This window comes from Drosophila virilis, chromosome 3 (assembly GCF_030788295.1).
Source record: "Drosophila virilis strain 15010-1051.87 chromosome 3, Dvir_AGI_RSII-ME, whole genome shotgun sequence".
Lineage (NCBI taxonomy): Eukaryota > Metazoa > Arthropoda > Insecta > Diptera > Drosophilidae > Drosophila > Drosophila virilis.
The window spans coordinates 19,831,332-19,852,206 of NC_091545.1; the positions used below are offsets into that span (position 1 = coordinate 19,831,332).

A 20,875-nucleotide genomic window follows, 5' to 3' on the forward strand; every position below is an offset into this window, starting at 1 on the left:
TACAATTCGTTTGGCGCTTAATTTTGTCAGTTGCCTTAAATTGGACAATTCTCTCTTTTGTCTATTCATTTGTTATCCAAGCATTAACTCCCATTAAATTTGTATAAAAATTTGTAGTTCGTTTTGCGCTAACCGCAAGGCACAACCGCGCAGGGACGCATCAATTTCAGATTGGAAATTCGATCCTCTTCGTCGGTCAAACAAAAATATCATAAATAGTTAAGAGTCAAGAGTAAACTATATACTAGGAGAAAAACGAAAATGTTTTCTTGTCATTCTGGCCGGCCGCCCTCTTTCTGCTTGAACTTCGTCGAGTACTTGTAGAAGTCGGACATTTCGAAGGGCTTGGTCACCTCCTTGTACGGCTGGAAGGTGGCCTGCTGCACCACGGTCATGTTCTTGGGCGATTCAATGCGTATTTCGGGCGACAGCCCAGCTGCAGCCGTGGCTGTGGCCACGGCCAGCGGTGGCGACACCAAAGCATTATGCAGAGCATTGCCACTTAAATTATTGCTGCTGCTGCTGTTGTTGTTGTTATTGTTGTTGTTTCCAACTGGCGGGGGCCTGGGCGGCGGCGTTGGCTGCTGGTTTTGGTTGGGCTTGGGCGGCAGAAGCCTAAATGGCGGTATTTCAAGCGGTTCAAGCGGGTACGATGCCGAAATGCCCACCGTCTGCTCCATGGCGTTCAGATAGGAAGTGGACTGACTGAGCTTGGCAAATCTTTCATCCGCATGCTGCAGAGCCTTCGAGCTGCCGACCACCGGATAGCCAGCGGGCGCATAATTATGTGCACTGCGCTGAGCGGACATGGAGTAGTGACGTCCCGACACGGACATCGACTGCGAGGAGAGCTTGGTGCGAGGCTTGCTGCTGGCAGCGGCGCCACTGCCACTGCTGCTGACCGGACTGTGAGCTGTGGATTCGATTTGCCGCACAACTGCGGGCCCATCGAGCGACGATTCCAGCCACTGCTTGGGCTTGAGCTTCTTCTCTATGGTCGTGCTGCTGGCGGACGTTGAGCACAATGATATCTCGTCGAGGGGCTTGGGCTTGCTCGCATAGCGCGGCATGGGCGCCGCCAGCATATCGCTGGAATGCGACTTCGGTTCGGCTGCCAGGGCAGCGGTCATGCTCTGATTCTGATGCGGATGAGGCGGCGTCAGTGCTGCAATATGGGATTGTGAGCGCCAGCGATATTGCTGCTGCTGCTGCTGTTGCTGCTGCTGATGCACCACGCTCTCCACATCTACGGACATGTAACTGGGCGCCAACGAGATGGCGTCCAGTTGTCGCTGATGATGCAACGAGGCTTGCTCGTAGCTGATGGCACTCGGCGAGGCCAGCGGCGACACATACTTCTTGATGTTCTGACTGGACTTGATGAAGCCGCCCTCGTTGTAGCTCTGATGCGTCGGCGACAGATAGTACTTGTCGCACTGCACGATAATGGGCTGCTGCTGAGGCGCCACGTGCTGCTGCCGCAGCGTGGCCACATTCGAGGAGTTGGCCGAGTACATGGATATGATATCTGTCTGACCCTGGGAGCGTTGCTTTGGCGGCTGCTGTTGCTGTTGCAAATAGCTGGCATGTTGCTGCGAATACATTTCCATATGATGATGCTGTTGCTGCAGCAGAAGATGAGGCTGTTGTGGCAATTGCTGACGCTGTGCCACATATTGCATTTGTATTTGGGCAGTGGGCGTGGGTGTGGGACGTTTCTTCAGGGCGCTCTTAACGTGCGGATGCTGCTGCGATTGCTGCTGAGCGACGCCTATGACCAGCATGTCGCCATTGGAGCCAGCTGGCTGATAATTATCATACTCTGAGCTGCGATTTGAGTGCGTCTCCGAGTGTCGATTGTTGTTGTTGTTATTATTATTGTGGCTGCTATAGGTCTGGCTGCCACCGGGCTGGCTCTCGCCTCCTCGGCTGCTGGTGCTTTGCTTGCGTCGCAGCAAAGCGCCGCTGTCCTTGGCCAATGCCTGCAGCTGCTGCTCATGCTTGTACTGTTGCGCCAGCTGGGCAAAGAACTCATTCACTGTCAGGTGCTCGTAATTGCCGTGCATGATGGCAGACTCCTGTTTCTGGATCTGCTGCAGCAGCCAGCTCTTTTCGCTCAGACGCTGCTCCAGCGACTGTTTGCGCGCCTCCAAGGACTCGCGTTTGCTGGCGAGATCCTCATTATTGTTATTGTTATTGTTATTATTATTATTGTTGTTGCTGCCGCTGCTGGTTGGATTGCTACTCGTACTATTGTTGTTGTTGTTATTATTATTATTATTGTTGTTGTTGTTGTTGCTTTGTCGATGGTTAGCTGCTGGTTCATCATCTTTCAGACTGGCCATATTCCTGCTCTTGGGCGCTTTCAATTGCATCGCCAGGACTTCTGCTCCCTGCGTCAGTTGATGCGATCTGCTTACATTCACAGTTTATACTGTTTTGACTGACGGTGGTTGCGGTGCGCGGTGCGTGCGAGATCCTAGAAAGACATAAGCAGTCTTCAATGATTGTCGCCAGTTGTTTAGCCCATTTGGTTTTAGTTGAGAGTTAGCATTGGGATTTGTTTAACTTTTGTTAAGAGACGTGCACTAGCTTATTAGACTTTATGTACAGCTGCTGCCTGCCGCTCCACTTGCCTCTACAAAGACACCGCACCACCACAACCACTGCAGAGATATCTTTAAGTATGTACAAATTTATCTATGAATGTCCCATGCCCAATTGCAGATCAGCACACCAGTGTCCATTGCAGTCTGCGTGCATTTGATGCACACGGGTTGTACTTAATAGTTTTTATAGACAAGACTCGCAGAGTTATGTCCGAATGGGTGTAAGTATGTGTATCGAAATGGTAACTGTACAAGGCTAGAGGGCACACATGAACCGAGAATGACAAGAACTACGCTTAAAGCTCGCAAATACTATGATTTGTACATTAAATGCTTAACAAATAACCACAAAAATAACAAAAACAAAAAACAACAGACAGGCAAAGCAAATGTGTGTATGTATTGAGAACTCACCAATAAACCGCCTCGAGCCTCGACTTGCCCAGCCCTGCCCTAAATCGATGCAATGTTTACCAAACAAATAAGACGCTTGTTGTGGCGATGCTGCAACAAGAAGAAACACATTGAATTGTAAAGCCACAAAGCCAAACTGGCGTAAACAACAGTTACCCAGGTGAGTTGCAAGAAGCGCACCTGGTCTTTTGTTTTTATGCTACGCAGAAATGCGGTCGCATAGCGTCGCTGCGAGACGGCGTCGTCACTTTTCCTTGAGCACAGCAAACGGTTGCAGATTTTGGACGCCTTAATTACAAATATTAACGTCAAACGAGTTGGGAAAGAAATTGAAACGTCGCTTGTTTAGTTGAAATAAAAACGAATTCAGCAAATTATATTATAAAAACATGCAAGAAAAATGCTTCTGATAGGTAGCAAAGAACAAAAATGAATTTTTTATATGTTCGATATATCGATATGCCGACATCGGCATACAATATATATCGCGTGGCCCATACACGGCACAGCATGTGCGTGCGACAATCTATTAGAAAAACTATAGATAAGTGAGTGAATATGAAGATGTTATTCTACTCTAAGTTTATTACTGCCAATAAATGTTGCTATTCAATACAATTCAATGGATAAATAACATGACATGCAAAGGCCCACACACGATGCAATGGACCAGTCTTGACCAGCTTTTTGTTGATGAAATTGCAGTGTTGCACACGAAACTCATTTCTATTGTGAATCAGCCAGAAGGCAGCTAAAAGGTATTGCAGAGTTCCGAAATCGTCAATTAAAATTACATAAATTCTTGTGTTGCGCGCATAAAAAATAACATATGTCATTGCAGTTCATAAAAGCGCACACACACCTGCGCACCGCTAGCCGACGTATCCTACAGATTCCACTAAACAGAACGCACACAAAAACGTGGAGTTGGCGTGAGTGTGAGACCTTTGCCAACAAAGCAGAAGCGAAAGCATCTTTTAGCACAACATCTTTTGCCGCTGGCGCCTCCACGGCAAGCACTTGGGGTAGCAAAAAGCAGAAACGCAAAGTTGAATTGCGAGCCGCAGCAGCAGAGTTCATCATGTCGAACCCAGAGATTGAAGCGCAACTGGCTCCGCTGCGCGAGCGGGTGCAGGAGCAGGGCAACCTGGTGCGGGAACTGAAGGCAAAGGGTGCACCCGAATTGGACGTGAAGAAGGCGGTGGCCGAGCTGAAGGTGCGGAAAAAAGTGCTGGAAGAGAAAGAGCTGGCGCTGACGCCAAGCATTGTCAGCTTTGATCGCGCCAAAATGGAAGATCTGCTCAAGCGTCGCTTCTTCTACGATCAATCCTTTGCTATTTATGGCGGCATCACCGGCCAGTACGACTTTGGGCCCATGGGCTGTGCACTCAAATCCAACATACTCGCTCTGTGGCGGCAGTTCTTCAGCTTGGAGGAGCAAATGCTGGAAGTAGACTGCTCCATGCTGACGCCGGAGCCGGTGCTCAAGGCATCCGGGCATGTGGAGCGCTTTGCCGATCTGATGGTGAAGGACGTCAAGACTGGCGAGTGCTTCCGACTGGACCATCTAATCAAGCAAGCACTCGAAAAGCTATCCAAGGCCAAGGATGCAACCGCCAGCCTGCAGGCCGAGTGCGAGGACATCATCATCAAGCTGGACGGACTCAACAAACAGGAGCTCGCCGACGTGCTGGCCAAGTATGACATCAAGTCGCCGCTGACGGGCAACGATCTGACAGAGCCCATTGAATTCAATCTGATGTTTGCCACACAAATCGGACCCACTGGCCTGGTGAAGGGATTCCTGCGCCCAGAGACGGCACAGGGCATATTTGTCAACTTTAAGCGACTGCTGGAGTTCAATCAGGGCAAGCTGCCCTTCGCTGTAGCCCAAATCGGCAACTCGTTCCGCAACGAAATCTCCCCGCGCTCCGGCCTGATACGCGTGCGCGAGTTCACCATGGCGGAAATCGAGCACTTTTGCGATCCCTCGCTGAAGGATCATCCGAAGTTTGCCAAGGTGGCCGGCGAGAAGCTAACGCTATATTCGGCCTGCAACCAAATGGACGGCAAATCGTCCCAACAGTCGACAATTGGCGAGGCTGTGGCCAGCCAGCTAGTGGCCAACGAGACGCTGGGCTACTACATGGCCCGGATTCAGCAGTTCCTGCATGCGATCGGCATCAAGCCCGAGTGCCTGCGCTTCCGCCAGCACATGGGCAACGAGATGGCACACTATGCCTGCGACTGCTGGGACGCGGAGATTCTCACCTCGTACGGTTGGGTGGAGTGCGTCGGCTGCGCTGACCGCTCCGCCTACGATCTGAGCCAGCATACGGCCGCCACAGGTGTGCGTCTGGTGGCCGAGAAGCGTTTGCCAGCTCCCAAGACAGTCGAGGTCAGTGAGATTGTGCCCAACAAGCAGGCTCTGGGCAAGACATTCAAAAAGGAAGCCAAGGCCATAACGGATGCTCTGGCCAAGCTGTCGCTGGACGATATCAAGCAGGTGGAGGCACAGCTGGCGACTGGTGGCCCGTACAAACTGACGCTACCCGACGGCGCCACGCATGAGCTCGGCGCCGAGACAATCGGCGTGAAGCATGCCACCAAAACTGTGCACGTGGAGGAGTTCATACCGAGCGTGGTGGAGCCGTCTTTCGGCATCGGCCGCATCATGTACGCCCTGCTCGAGCACAGCTTCCAATGCAGAGATGGCGACGAGCAGCGCTGCTACTTTACGCTGCCCCCGCTCGTGGCACCGCTCAAGTGCTCCATACTGCCGCTCTCGAACAACGCCGAGTTCCAGCCGTACACTCAGCAGCTGTCTGCGGCGTTGACCAAGGCGGAGCTGTCGCACAAAGTGGACGACTCGAGTGGCTCGATTGGACGGCGCTATGCGCGCACCGACGAGATTGCCATACCCTATGGCATCACCGTGGATTTTGACACACTTAAGGAGCCGCACACCGTCACGCTGCGGGATCGGAACACCATGAAACAGGTTCGCATTGGACTCGACGTTGTTGTCGGCGTGGTCAAGGATTTGGCGACGACGCGTCTCACCTGGGCACAGGTCCTGGAGCAGTATCCGGCTTTTGAGCAGCAGGAGGCAACAAAATGATTTCGATTTTCTGTTCTACATTTTTTTATACGCGGTGTGCATGGATCAAAGCTCTGACTTCGTGCATACGGATACCTAAATGCATTTAAAATGCTCTTTTTGCAGACGCTTTAATTTGAATAATAATAAATGCTTTCGCTAATTCAAGTAAATTAAAAACGCAATTAGTTTTGAATAAAAGGAAGAAAAAAAAATACCAAAAATTCAAATTTGAATTCAACCGATGTGCAACCGGTTACCAACATTGTCCATTAAGTGCTGCCATTACCAATACTACTTGTTGTACAACACTCACGTGCTGTGAATATTTTTCAACGATTTTGCAAATTGATTTCATCAAAATTCTTGCTTCGAATAAATCAAATATTAAAATTCCAAAAGTTAATTACTCAATATATGAGATAAAAATGGTTAGGTAATGTTTTTTTTTTAATGTAATGGAAAGAGCTGTAACATAAACAAATCAACACACAACTAAAAAAGTTTAAAAAAATCAAATTTACCAAGAGAATTTAGCAAATTATAATCAATGTGACCATGTATTAAAACTAAAGAAATGACATACACATATGTATGATATCGATGCGATATCAGCAAAAATATCGAGAACAAATCATCGCATCGAGCTACTTAATGTCTTACTTGCTGCGGAAACAGTAGTAGCGACCACATTTTTTGGTTTGGCGCGTTCAGTTAATATGTTAAAAGAAAACGTTTTCGTTTTAATTAATAATAAATGAAGAATATTGACTGACTTAAAACTGTTGCCAATTGTCGTGATTGCACGTGTTTTTCCACGTGGCAACAAAATAGGCAGACCTTGGAAGTGAATTACAAGTGCCGCGTGGCCAGCCCGACTAAACTGGCAAATACCATATTTAAGTTTAACGTGAACTGTTATTAATATGAAGTACATTTTGGTTACTGGTGGTGTGATAAGCGGTGTTGGCAAGGGCGTCATCGCCTCTTCCTTCGGCACGCTGCTCAAGTCCTGCGGCTTGGATGTTACTTCCATAAAAATTGATCCATATATCAATATCGACGCGGGCACGTTTTCGCCATACGAACATGGTGAGCTTATATACACACATACATATACACGTGTTTATTTACGTACAGTTATGCAAAAAAAGAAGACGCAAAAGTATTTTAAAGCATCAGCACTAAATTTTGGCAATTTTCTAATCTCTTTTTCATATACACATGAATGTACGTATAAATGTTTGTATTTATGTATGTACACATGTGCGAATTTCTTTCGCTCGGAAGAAGAATAGTTTTTATTTTTTTTTTTTTACATTCGCAGCTTTGTTGTCTTAAGGCCATTCGTTTTGCTGCTGTACGATTGGGGGGTAATATCTTCGACCCCGTCAGGTTTATCTAAATACAAACATATTAAAGATCGGTCGATTAAATACGCCAATTGAAAGTATTTGTTATTATTTATTTGCGTATTATATATATTTATATTTAAGTTTTATACCAAATACTGTTATGTGCGTTTTGTCGAAAACTGTGTTATACCCATTAATGTTGCGCGTAAAGGGCATAAGAAAGATACATATGCAACTGTTCGTAACAAACATAACAAAATATGTTCGACTATACAAAGTATAAATTTATTTATTTGAATTCTTGAACAGAATGATCCCAAGATTGGATTATTGTTTTTACATAGTAAGATCTATAGGGTATATGGCGGTGACGGGGGTGGGTGGGGGTTCCATGCTTATGTCTTTCGTTCGATCAGATGCAGCGAGTAAGTTGGCTTATCTTCGGCACGCCGAAGATTTAATACCCTTATGGACATTTGCCTTCTGGCTTAGCCAATTTGTTATTGCTGAGTTTGGTGAATATATCTTAAGAAACTTAATAAGATTAGGTTCATATATAAGCAGCATACTGAAAATATATTAAACAAGATATATTGATCGGCCGCAAAGTTGTTCATGCCGAAATTTAATATTCGATCGATTTGCGAGATAGTCATCCGATCATTATAGGATTTTGCATTTATTTAAAGAGCATAGTTAATCTCATCAAGTGCATAAGAACTTGGTCTGGCAAAGCCGGCTAATTCTTGCTAGTGTATAAGTACAAATGTGTGTATGTGTGGGTAAATACCCACACAGTATATATGTATGCGTATATGTATGCATTAAACACCCTCGGCCTCTCTGAAATGGCACACAGATTCTTGATGCATTCCTTTTGTCGTTGCCCCTATTTTTTTTTGCGCTTGACATTGAAAGCGAAAGTTTTTCTTTCAAGTTGCACAGTTACTCTCTGTCCCCTGTTCTCTTTTTCTTGCATTCGCTTGTTTTCGCTGTGCGTATTGAGTGTTGAGTAGGTTATTTGGGTGGTGTGGTGTGGTGTGGTGTTGTGTGGTGTGGTTGGTTGGTCGAGGGGTGGGGAGCGGAGCGGAGTTGTGCAGTGAACTTAATCGGCAATTCTTCGCTTTCATTATAGCCGTTGTTCGTAATACCGTTAAATTCCAACTAGCTAGCTCGCGCTCTAACTCGTTTCAGTCGGATGCAACTGACTTCGCAATACTCTGTTTATGTAAACGCAGCTAGAAACAGGCGAACAAGGCGTCTTTACGAGGTCGTGCAGGCAGTTGGGCGGCAGGACCGTTAACAGAATAGGCAGAACAGAAGGGCAGAAGGGTTGGGTGCAGTTCACCCAAGCGAAAAGCCTAGCTAAAGCATACAGAAATTCAATTTGGTTATTGACACTCTAGCAGAAGATTTGCTAGCAATATAGGCTGCCAATGGCGCAGAAGACTCAGTCCGACGAAGAGACGAGACACAAAAACTTGCCTACGAGGGGCAACTACCGTTAAAGTAGGCACTGATGGGGCTGTAGATAATACAGGAGTTGGAGGAGCTAAAGAGGCACAATGATTGTTTTTAACAATCTGGGCAAGCCAGGAGCTGACGGGGCTGAGGCAGTTTGATTAACTGGGACGGGATCAGGTACGGGCTCTACTGGGACTACTACAGGGGTTGAAACAGGGAGAGTCCTAGAGTCCCCCCGTTGAGCCCCTTTGTCTAGACACCAAAGGTAGGTTTGTAAAATTTGGTGCTTTTTTTTTTTAATTTAAAAAATTTTAATTGTTTCACCCATTTGCAGTTCGAATTGTTGAAAACTCCGTATTGCTTCATAATTTCGTCCCGAAACAAAGCTTCATTCAGTCAGTCTGTCAGTCTGTCAATCAGGCGAAACTTTCATACATAGTTTATACATCTTTCAATTAAAAATGAAATAACGGTAAAGATAAAAAAAATGCTAGGTGTTGGAATAAGCTTTAAAGGCATTCGACGCTAATACAGTTTGATGCATACATGTGCACTTTAATACCCTGTACCTTTTTGAAATGAGTAAAAAGGGTATATGGGTGCAATGGTGTGCAAATGGAAGAAAAGGAATCATAGTGTTGGTTTTTTAATACATTATTTTAAAAATCGTTTTATTTTATTATAAAAATGAAATACAACAAAAAATCATATAGCTCTATATGAAGAATCGGTCTAATAACACAATTCAGTATGGTTAACTTCTCTTCAATAACTAACGTCATTCTTCTCACATAACTGCAAAACCATTACCCATACAAGGGTATTTAGTCTTCGGTGTGCAAACGAACTCCTTTCTTTCTGTTTTGTTGTTGTTGTTGTTATTTTGCGAACTGGGGAGAAAATTGGGCACATGTTGCCAACCACCTTTGAGGCCTCTACGGCCCAGACTCACATGACGTTGGGTTGGTTAAGTTGGTTATGTTGTGCGCCTGCTGCCCGTCTCCCGCCGCCGCCGCCGCCGCCGCCGCTGCCCGCATTCACGCCGATGTCCACCACGAATTACAGTAATGTCTGCTGCCTGTCATTTGCATTTTTCGCAAGGGGCCAGCAGGCTCGCATTCGGTTTTGGGGGTCGTTTGCGTTGCATTCGGTGCAGCTTTTGCTCATTTATTGTGCAAGCTTTGGTCCTGACGGGACGAGGCTGTGGGTTACGGTGCCGTCGACGTCGACGCCAACATCGCAGTCGGCTGTCGTTGACGCCGACGCCGGCGGCAGGGCGCTGCATGCGGCACATGCGTGTGCGCGCGCTTTGTGCTTCATTTTTTTGGCGTTAATTTCGAGAGTGGGTCGCATGTGGCCGGCCAGTGGGTAGATTTGGCACGGGGGACGCCATATTGGACGCAGGCACCCAACCTCAGACGCTTCACGATGTACATATATGTAATTGTATTGCTTAATATGTTTTAGACTTTCATGCTTATCATCGTCATCATCAACCATATCGTCATCATCAACCATATCGTCATCATCATCATCATAAACGTTATAATCGTAATCAAGTTGAGTTCGACGTTTGTTTTGTTTTATGCTTTACGTTTTGCGCTTCTCATGCCGCGTCCGTTCGGGGGAAGCCTGAGCTTTGCGTCTCAAGTCTGGCTGCTCGGCCCGCCATCAGCGACGACGCGTCAACATTGTTAGCAGCTGTTGCTCTTTGCGTTATGCCAGCCAGCACTTCATTACCGCGCGCCTCTCACCTACATGTTGTGCCTTTTCGTTTGGCATATGGTTTGTTGCTTCTTCTGCTCGCGCATTCCGTTTTACTCACGTTTTTTCACAGCAGCAACGACAAAAACAATGTGAACAAAATTCAATGGAAAATAAAATTTCGTTTATGTTGTTCTAGTTGTTGTTGTTGTTGTTGTTGTTGTTGTTTCTGTGTCGGCAGCAGCAATTTTTAGCTTTTCAGGATGTGTTACCCAAGGTCTGAGATCCGCGCTGATGGCGTCAGAGAGCCTGTGAGAAGCTGGCTCACACAACTAAACAAGTGTATGGCATGTGTATATAGAATTTACATACACATATGCGCATATATGTACAGTATGTCAATAAAGTGTTTTTACTAACAAAAAAAAACTAATTTTTTGGGTTTAGTTGAAAATAAATGTACCTAAAAGTGAGAATTTTTTTTCAATTATAATTTATTTCGATTCTATATTTCTCCTAGAACTTAATGGCAAAAAGAATTGTTAAATAACATTACCCAAACATTTTATAAAATTAAAAAACTAAAAACATTCACATTTTATGCTGTCAATAAAGTGTTTTTACAGCTACGGTAAATTGTTTTGCCGTTCTCTTTTGGGTGATCCCGTTAGATTTGGGCCCATGCGTTTTGGCTTCTCTTGTGTCTTCGACTTTTCTTGTCATTTTCTATTGCAATTTATAACGTTTTGCTTTAATTTTATGAAAAATAAAATGCCAGGAAAAAGAACAACTTTTGAAGTCGCTCAGCTGGTGTATTATAACCATCAGATGGGACGTCAAGTCTCGGAACTGGCTGATATGTTTAATTTATCAAAAGCAACGATATACAACATATTAAACAGAGCCAATAAGGAAGATAGGCTAGAGGCAAAGCCAGTATGTGGTCGACCCTGCAAAATTTCTGACAGAGATAAGCGAAAAATTCTGAGAAAAATTGAGAAAAATCCACAAATTTCGCTTAGGGATATTGCTCAGGAGTTCAAGGAAGAAAGTGGTGTTGATGTGTCACATGAAACTGTCCGAAAATTACTGAATTCCAATGACTACACATCACGAGTTGCCAGGAAAAAACCTCTACTATCGGCGGCGAATATTTTGAAGCGGCTATCGTTCGCTCAAGTCCATGTAAATAGTTCGAACGATTTTTGGAGTAACGTCATATTCTGTGACGAAAGCAAGATGATGCTATTCTACAACGATGGGCCATCCAGAGTCTGGAGAAAGCCACTAACAGCGTTGGAAAACCGCAATATTATTCCAACCGTTAAATTCGGAAAACTATCAGTGATGGTGTGGGGGTGTATTTCGAGCAAGGGTGTAGGAGATTTGACCTTCATTGAGAATACCATGGATGCTAGACAATATCTGAGCATTTTACAGACACATCTCGTCAGTAGTGCACAGAAATTTGGATTCTATGAGGACAATAAGCCAATTTTTAAATTTTACCAGGACAATGACCCGAAGCATAAAGCTCATATGGTAAGAGTTTGGCTGTTGTACAACTGTGGAAAGGTGTTAGACACTCCACCACAAAGTCCAGATATGAATCCAATAGAAAATGTGTGGTCATATTTGAAAAAAAAAGTCGCAAAGCGGAGTCCAAAATCAAAAACTGATTTAAAAGCTGCTGTACTGGAAGAATGGCAGAAGATTCCAGAAACATACATACAAAACCTTATTGTTTCAATGAAACGGCGATTGCAGGCTGTATGTGACGCTAATGGCAGCCACACAAAGTATTAAAAAAAAATATTCCTGTTTTTTTAACATTGTTATTTAGTAATAAAGTTTCGTGTAAAAACACTTTATTGACAGCATAAAATTTGAATGTTTTTAGTTTTTTAATTTTATAAAATGTTTGGGTAATGTTATTTAACAATTCTTTTTGCCATTAAGTTCTAGGAAAAATATAGAATCGAAATAAATTAGAATTGAAAAAAAATTCTCACTTTTAGGTACATTTATTTTCAACTAAACCCAAAAAATTAGTTTTTTTTCGTTAGTCAAAACACTTTATTGACATACTGTATGTAAAGTATTAATCTGGTCAAGCTTAGACCTGCATGGAGCTAGAGTCGTCGTCTAATGTAACGGCTCATTTCTGCGTCCAGCTGCTTCCATTTCGACAATTTCCACTTCCTCATTTGGGGCATGGCAATTAACGCCTGACGGTTGCATCCAACATCCAATGCCAGCCCGGCCAGCCAGCCTATCAGCTAACAAAAATGTCCACACCCGCGCGCCCCTCCCTCGCTTGCCGCGATGCCTGCGTGCCAGCGACAGGCCCGAAACCATTCGCCATTCGCCAACGTCAACGCCAGCCGGCGATTCATTTCAGCGTTGTGAGCTGGCTTTGGCTGGCTTTGGCTGGCTGCCTGACTGCCTGCCTGACTGCCTGCCTCCTGTCGCGTAATTTTAACAATCCTCCCATCTCTTCATGGTTTATGCTTTTCGCTTGCTTGTTCGCTCGCTTCCGCGCGTTGATTGTCGTTGTTGCTGTTGCTGTTGCTGTTGCTGCTGCTGTCGACGTCGGCGTTTTGCGCATGCAGCAGCGGCAGCAGGCAGACCAGGCCACCGGCACCGTACACCCGCCTCGCACACATTTAAGCCCACTCACACACACACGTACGTATGCACAAACACACACACACACACACACACACATATAAAGACACTGTGAGACCATATGTATGTGTGTGTGTGTGTGCGTGCCTGACTAGCCGGCAAATGCCGCGCGCAATAAATGCCCAAAAGCAGCAGCAGCAGCAGCAACAGCAGCAGAGCCAACTGGCAGCAGGCTGCCAGCAACGGGGGGCTGACATAGGCGATGGAGTTGGTGACGGCGGCGGCTGTTTTTAGCGTTTGTGCGCGCCCCCAAAACACACCGACATACACATTCACACACACACACACACATGCAGAGGGACGGGACATACACACTCTCTCACACACATGCACAAGTGTTTGTGTATATGTATGTATGTATGTCCTCCGCATGTCGTCGTCGCAAAAGCTTGTGGCGTGGCTTTGGCACTGGCACTGGCTATAGCTATAGCTATAGCGCTGCTCTGCTCTGCTCTGCCTGCCTGCCTGCCTGGCGTTTTTTGCGTTTCTGTTTTTTGCCTGCCGCTGCCACTGCCATTGCTGCTGCTGCTGCTGCCGCTGCCGCCGCCACTCTTTTAGTTGGCACGTTTTGTTGGCTCGCTGGCTTTTGGGCTTGGGCTTGGGCTCGGGCTCGGGCTATGGCAGCTCTGTCTGCTTTGGCTCTGACTGCAGCCTGTCGCGGTCGCCACGCTCGCGCTGCGACGGCCATGGCGGCGGCGGTGGCGGCGCTTCGCACTTTGCTCTGCTGAATTTTCAATTTCAGTTGTAAGCTGACTGCAATCAGCAGTGGTTCGCCTTGTTTCGTTTCGTTTCGTTTCGTTTCGCTTCGCCTGGGCTCGGTCCGTTTCTATTCGATTCCATTCGATTCGATTCGATTCGGCTCGGATTGAGTTTCTGTTTACGGCCGATTTTCGAGTGCTGCGACCAGCCAGACAGACAGACAGTCAGACAGTCAGACAGTCGGACTGTCGAACTGCCCCACTGTCGTCTGTATTATAAACACGACGCCCGCTAAACAACGCCGCTGCCGCCCACCTCCCACGCGAGTTTCGCGCATTTAGTGGCTCGCGCGCAATTTTTGCATGTGTGTAACACGAAGGGGCACCTATACGGACACACACACACACACACACACACATACTGTGCGTGTCTTTATTGATTTTGTAGAGCAACAAAGTCGGCGACAACTGTTCAAGCTGTAGTTGCCCCCCCTCACCCGCGCCATTTCCTCACCGACCATGGCCCATACTCATTATGCACACACACACACACACACACACACACACACACAGCTGCATAGGTAATTTGCATTTTAAAGTGCATTTACTACAAAAGGACAAGCGTATAAGAAATCCTAAGAAATCCCAGTTACTTGAAGCAAGAACAAATTAGAGCAGAGGAGAGAGTAGAGAGGAAACGTGTGGACCAGATCCTTATAGACAGAGCTGTTTTCATCCTTATGTACTAATTGGCTGGCTCATTCATGGCAACAGATCGACTGTCCACTTTAGGTCCAGTTGACCATCCGAAGGGGGCCTCACTGTGTCTGTCTGTCACTCGCTTGGCTCATAACTTTATTGGCGTCGGGCAGCCAAACTTGCCAGTTTCTTGGCAAAAGTAGGCAGCCAGCAGCCAGCAGCCAGCAGCTAGCACCTCAGCACAACAACAACAGCAGCAACAGCAGCTGCTGTCCCCAGCTCATTCCAAAGCGAATGCGCGCCCTCCCCCCCAAACCTATCGCAGCCCCCTGGCGTACAGCTTGCCGCTGTCGCACATAAAAACGGCAACGACGAAAACGAAAATTTAACGACTGCGCAACGTGACGCATTATTTGTCTGCGCCGCCTTTGCCGTTGCCGTTGCTGTTGCCGCCATTCGCTAGTTGCCGGTTCCTCGGCCTGGCTGGCGTCTGGCCTGCCTTTAAGCAGTTCAGCCTGCAGCAAGCTTGCCGCAGACTCGCGCCGCCAGAAATTGCTTTTGCTTGCTGTCGGGCCTGGCCTGGCTGGCTGGCTGGAACTTCACCAACTGCCGCCTGCCCCCTTCCGCCTCTCTCTCTCTCTCTTCTCCCTCCACCCGCTAACTGCCTTTTGCGCGCTGCTGCTGCTGTTTTAGTATTTCGCACTCTGTGCACGCGGTGGCGGCGACGCTGACTGCGATGGCAGCGGCTGCAAGCATTTTTGCATGACTGACTAACTGACTGGCTACGGCTGAGTCTGAGTCACTCACACACACACACACACACAGACACACGGACACAAATACAAATGCGCCAGTTTGCGTTTTGTTTGAATGGGCCAAAGAGGAGTGCGGCCTGGTCATGGAGCGAAGGGTGGGGGACGCGCTGACTGCATGGCTGTCGCAGCCTGGCGTGTGTTTATAATTTGATTTTGCTTCTTTCTTTCTCTCTCCGCTTCGTTGTGTGCGTTAGCGGCGGACCAGCATTTCCTGTCGCTGCTAGGCCTACGAGCTTCACTGTGGACTGTGGATGATGGGGGCACGGGCATGCGAGAGTGATGAAGAGTGTTGTGACGGTTGGAGGGGTAGGGAGGCAGCCGTCTGCTGCATCTGCTGCAAATTCGTTGGCACGCCAAGCAACAGCAACAGCAACAGCAGCGGCAACTAAAACTGGCTGCAACGACGGCAACGTCGCAGGCCACGGAATCTTAATGAAGTTATTGTGTTGTGTTGTTCAGTTCGTCGTTTCGACTGCCTGCCCAGCTCCTCGTTGCTGTATGGCTGTGCCATTTACATACACACACGCAAGCACTTCAAACAAACACACACACAGATAAATATGTGCAGACACATATACATATACATATGAATTAAGCTTTTGCCATTGCCATTGCCATCGCACATTCAGCTAGGCCTAGAGTCGCAGCAGGAGATTAGCCATTGGCCACCCAATTGGCTTCAATAATTATTACGGTGAAACAGCAAGATGGCAACGATATTATATTCTGTCGAAGACATGTTCCAACAATGCAAAATATGAGATTTTATCATATCCCAACTTAACGAATTAACCGTATTACTATAAGCTTTCAGTTAGTCTAGTTGAGCTTTTTTTTCTTTCTGAAATTATTGTCGCGTACGCAAAAGATCTTGCTGTCTGTCTTAAGCACTGAGAGCAAAGCACGTGCTCCCTGTGAGCGCTCTTTCTATCCAACGGTAAACGACAAATTCAAATACTATGCGACTCTCACAATAACAAGACTACAGTTAAAGCTTGCATTAAGAATACATGCATTAAGCATAGGATTGGGGTTTTACTCAATGAAGCCGGGCTCACTCTCCCACAACCGAAAACGTAACTGTGTGTGCTCGTGTACGTGTGTGTGTGTGTGTGTCAGTCAGTCTGTGTGTGTAAAGTGAGAGTAAATTGTCTGTGAGATGGTGAGCTGTGTTTTGAATTTGCAATTGCATTCGTTGTTGGCAGGCGACAGTAGACAGCAGACAGCAGACAGCAGATTGCAGATAGCAGAGAGCAGAGAGCAGGCGTGTGTGAAACAAGTAAAACGAAAAATCAAAGTAAAGCAAAAGGCCCGTTAAAATGGCGCCAAAAAAATCAACAATTGTTCTAAATGTGGAGCAGTTCATTCACGACATCGAGGAAAGGCCGGCGATATGGAACCGCAACTTCCACTGCAACAAGGCCTTCTTGGAGCAAATGTGGGACGAGCTGAGTGGCACACACAAGCTACCGAGTAAGTACGAGTGTAATAGGGAACCTGCTCCATGGACTAAGTAACTCTCGAGGCACAACAACCTTACGTAAGGCGAAAAAGTGTGGCCGAGTCGCCTCTTCCCCCCAAAGGAGGTTATGCCTTCAGAGAGTAGTTTGTTCTATGCGCGGATTTGGGTAAATCAAATCACGTATTTGATAATAATTTGCTCTCTGGCAGAAATCGTTCTGAAAGCCAAGTGGAAAGGACTGCGGGATAACTTCAGGGTCGAGTACAAGCGCATACCGCGCGCAGACAACGGCGACTTTTTGGTGGATCCCGCCACATTTGAGTCCAAGTGGTTGCATTACTACGCCCTGCTCTTTCTGAGTGAGTACCTCCACGGCCGACTTACTTTCGGGTGTCACCTGACATTTGCATCCGTAACTCCTGCAGCGGATCACATGCGCCATCGTCTGCCCAAGAACGAGCAGGATCAGTCGTATTACTTCAACCAGCAGAGCCAAAGCGAGGACTGCGAGAAGACCGTGGTGGAGCCAGACCTCACCAATGGCCTTATACGTCGCCTGCAGGACAGCGACGAGGATTTCGATGAGGACGACATCGATGGCGACGCTGGCGGCGAGCCCAGTGACGGCAGCCTGGATGGTATGCCCACCCCGCCAGCGGCACATCAACAAACTCAAGTGAGCACAACCCCGCTGGCCACGGGCGCGCTGAAAGCGCAGGAGGAGGCGTTTGCCGCATCACACCAGCACGCCCTGCTCAAGGCGGGCCTGTTGCGTGCCCAGTTGTTGGAGTTGGAATTGGAAAGGGAGGCACAGGACCTGAGTAAGAAATCAACACAGACTCCTGTAGCGACTGCGATGGCAACACTCATGGCTCAGGAAATACCCGCCGCTCCCGCTCACTGCTCCCCTCCGCCGATGGTGTCCACCACCACCACCAGCAACAGTGCTGTGGCCACAGCGACGCAGCTGGCCGGCACAGTATTGGCGGCAGCGACTACCACCTCCAATACAACCGGCAGCTCGGGAGCCATGGGCGCCAAGCGCTCGGTGTCGCCACCCCCGCTATATAACAAGGCGCATCATCCGCTGCCCACACTGGCCGTCGGCCATCACACGGTCGGCGCCAAGGAGGACTTTGGCGGTGGCGCTGTCAGCGGCGGCAGCGAGCATCTGAATTTCACACAACACTCGTATGCGAATGGTCTGATTCCGGCATTGAAGCTGAAGCGGCCACGGCTGTCGGAGGACAGCAATTTTAATGGTTCCTCCACGATGGATGCGCCGTTGGTGCCAGAGGATGACGACTATCATTACTTGCTCAGCCTGCATCCGTACATGAAGCAACTGACGGCTGCGCAGAAACTGCGCATACGCACCAAGATACAGAAGCTCATATTTAAGGAGCTCTACAAGGAGGATCTCGAGGAGTCCAAGTAGTTGCCCGTTCCCAATTTCCATGAATATAAAGACTGTAAATAAGCATCCCTAGTTTGTAAGGATTAAATCTAATCCATAGTTATCTATGCCATGCGACTTTATCCATTTCTAGTTGAGCGTTGCCACCGGCCCGCCCAACCACCAACGGGCTCTGGTGCGCGCCATTTAGCCTAAGCTCAAAGATCTGCAAATAAAAACCGTAAACGTTCAATTTCGCGGCAACAGCATTTTTGTTGGGAGGGGAAACAATGAAACAAGTTTTCACACTCTTCAGTATATCTATTTCATGTGGACAATTGATTTTTCGCAGGTGAGGTGTACGTGCTCGACGATGGAGCCGAGGTCGATCTAGATCTGGGTAACTACGAACGCTTTCTTGATATAACGTTGCACCGGAACAATAACATAACAACCGGCAAAATTTACAGGCTCGTCATCGAGAAGGAGCGCAGAGGCGACTACCTGGGCAAGACAGTACAGGGTAAGACTTCTGGGTGTGCTTATCACATCTATACCTCGAGCTAATGCCGTACTTTTGCTTACAGTTGTGCCGCACATAACAGATGCCATACAGGAATGGGTGGAGAGCGTCGCCCAAACACCTGTTCAGGGCTCATCCAAGCCGCAGGTGTGCATCATTGAGCTTGGCGGCACCATTGGCGACATTGAGGGCATGCCATTCGTCGAAGCCTTTAGACAGTTCCAGTTTCGCGTAAAACGCGAGAATTTCTGCTTGGCCCATGTGTCGCTGGTGCCGCTGCCAAAGGCCACGGGCGAACCAAAAACAAAACCCACACAAAGCTCCGTGCGAGAGTTACGTGGCTGTGGCTTGAGCCCGGATCTTATTGTCTGTCGCTCTGAGAAGCCGATCGGCCTGGAGGTGAAGGAGAAGATCAGTAATTTCTGTCACGTAGATCCAGACCAAGTTATATGCATACACGACCTAAGTTCCATATACCATGTGCCAATCCTGATGGAACAGAACGGTGTCATCGAGTTCCTCAATGAGCGTCTGAAGCTGAAAATCGACATGAGCAAGCGGGCCAAGTAAGTGGATTTCAACAATGTGAGATGTTCTCCTAAATTATCCAAATATTTTCCTTTGTGCACAGATGCTTACAGCATTGGCGGGATTTGGCCAGGCGCACGGAAACTGTGCGCCGCGAGGTCAACATAGCTATTGTAGGCAAATACACTAAGTTCACGGATTCGTACGCATCCGTGGTGAAGGCGGTGCAACATGCTGCGCTGGCCGTAAATCGCAAACCGAACTTGATCTTCATCGAGTCGTGCCTGCTGGAGCAGGAGACACTGCAGCGGGAGCCTTCCAAGTATCACAAGGAGTGGCAAAAGCTATGCGAAAGCAACGGCATACTTGTGCCTGGAGGCTTTGGAGCACGCGGCATGGAGGGAAAGATACGCGCCTGCCAGTGGGCGCGAGAGAATCGCAAACCCTTTTTGGGTATTTGTCTGGGTCTGCAGGCGGCGGTTATAGAGTTTGCACGCAACGTGCTGAGCCTACAGGATGCTAACAGCACGGAAATAAACCCCGAAACGACCAATCCATTGGTTATTGACATGCCGGAGCATCATATAGGTCAAATGGGTGGCACAATGCGATTGGGCAAGCGCACCACAATATTCTCCGAACAGACGAGCATCATTCGCAAGCTTTATGGAAATCCTAGGACAGTGGATGAGCGACACAGACATCGATACGAGGTCAATCCCCAGTATGTATCGCAACTGGAAAGCCACGGCATGAGATTTGTGGGCATGGACGAGGATAAGAAGCGTATGGAGATTATCGAGCTGCGGGATCATCCATACTTTGTGGCTACTCAGTACCATCCGGAGTACTTGTCGCGGCCACTGAAGCCCTCGCCGCCGTTCTTGGGTCTTATTTTAGCATCCGAGGGTAGACTTAAGTCCTATATAGATCGTGGCTGCCGCTTGTCCCCTCGCCAGCTGTCCGATGCGTCGTCGGATGAGGATGAAATATTAAATGGCAAGAGCAGCCCCTGCAAAGAAATTCAATCTCAACCCAAACTTGTCAATGGCAATGGGCTTACTGTCGGTGACAACAATTCGGATCCCGAAGAAGAAGGAGCCTGTGGTGGTATCGGCGCTTAATCCTTGAGAAGGCATCATTTTCTTCGAACACTTTACATCATGAGTCTATATTAATATATAATTAAAAGGTATAATATATGATTTTTCGATATAATAACGATAGTTCGTTACGATAGTTCGGTAGTACTTGATTCTGACCTCGCTTTAAATCCGAAGGTGTGCGAAAGAAAAAAAACATTTATTCAAATGAATTCATAGTTTTTTCACAAAATCAAAAAGATTTTGATACTTGAAACCAATGTAAAGTTTTAAGATTATGGGAACGGCATGCCAAATAGCTGTGAAATATATATTTT

The 20,875-nt window shown here is 47.4% G+C and overlaps 3 protein-coding genes across 8 annotated transcripts; 2 read left to right on the top strand and 1 right to left on the bottom strand.

The window, feature by feature from the left end:
* Window positions 1-136: 136 nt before the first annotated feature.
* On the bottom strand, window positions 137-3,458 carry sstn (stepping stone). 3 transcript variants are annotated; one of them, XM_002047944.4, is made up of 3 exons: window positions 3,204-3,458; window positions 3,024-3,113; window positions 137-2,479 (listed from the first exon to the last, which is right to left on the bottom strand). In XM_002047944.4, exon 3 carries the CDS (start codon window positions 2,373-2,375, stop codon window positions 273-275), a length of 2,103 nt encoding a protein of 700 aa, XP_002047980.2. In that variant the 5' UTR covers window positions 2,376-2,479; window positions 3,024-3,113; window positions 3,204-3,458; the 3' UTR covers window positions 137-272. The 3 variants fall into 3 exon arrangements, 2 of the variants coding, with proteins under 2 accessions (XP_002047980.2, XP_032290704.1); XM_032434813.2 differs by having other exon boundaries at window positions 3,180-3,458; XR_004303644.2 differs by lacking the exon at window positions 137-2,479 and adding an exon at window positions 2,486-2,865.
* Window positions 3,459-3,632: 174 nt separating this feature from the next.
* On the top strand, window positions 3,633-6,303 carry GlyRS (glycine--tRNA ligase). Its single transcript, XM_002047945.4, has 2 exons — window positions 3,633-3,781; window positions 3,865-6,303. Exon 2 carries the CDS (start codon window positions 4,105-4,107, stop codon window positions 6,142-6,144), a length of 2,040 nt encoding a protein of 679 aa, XP_002047981.1. The 5' UTR covers window positions 3,633-3,781; window positions 3,865-4,104; the 3' UTR covers window positions 6,145-6,303.
* A 476-nt stretch (window positions 6,304-6,779) lies between these two features.
* On the top strand, window positions 6,780-20,676 carry Ctps (CTP synthase). 4 transcript variants are annotated; one of them, XM_070208416.1, is made up of 5 exons: window positions 7,077-7,215; window positions 7,451-7,496; window positions 18,757-18,927; window positions 18,992-19,493; window positions 19,559-20,676. In XM_070208416.1, the coding sequence occupies exons 1-5, from the start codon at window positions 7,213-7,215 to the stop codon at window positions 20,577-20,579; spliced, it is 1,743 nt and encodes a 580-aa protein (XP_070064517.1). In that variant the 5' UTR covers window positions 7,077-7,212; the 3' UTR covers window positions 20,580-20,676. The 4 variants fall into 4 exon arrangements, with proteins under 4 accessions (XP_015031427.1, XP_070064517.1, XP_070064518.1 ...); XM_002047947.4 differs by lacking the exons at window positions 7,077-7,215; window positions 7,451-7,496 and adding exons at window positions 14,118-14,397; window positions 16,752-17,019; XM_015175941.3 differs by lacking the exon at window positions 7,451-7,496 and having other exon boundaries at window positions 6,780-7,215.
* Window positions 20,677-20,875: the final 199 nt, after the last annotated feature.

Excerpts from the sequence above, each read along its gene's own strand:
- Ctps (XM_015175941.3), top strand. The coding sequence starts at position 7,050 with ATGAAGTACATTTTGGTTACTGGTGGTGTGATAAGCGGTGTTGGCAAG. Across the intron at positions 7,216-18,756 it reads GTTTTCGCCATACGAACATG|GTGAGGTGTACGTGCTCGAC; the intron begins GTGAGCTTATAT and ends GATTTTTCGCAG. Across the intron at positions 19,494-19,558 it reads GACATGAGCAAGCGGGCCAA|ATGCTTACAGCATTGGCGGG; the intron begins GTAAGTGGATTT and ends CTTTGTGCACAG.
- GlyRS (XM_002047945.4), top strand. The coding sequence starts at position 4,105 with ATGTCGAACCCAGAGATTGAAGCGCAACTGGCTCCGCTGCGCGAGCGG.
- sstn (XM_002047944.4), bottom strand. The coding sequence starts at position 2,375 with ATGCAATTGAAAGCGCCCAAGAGCAGGAATATGGCCAGTCTGAAAGAT.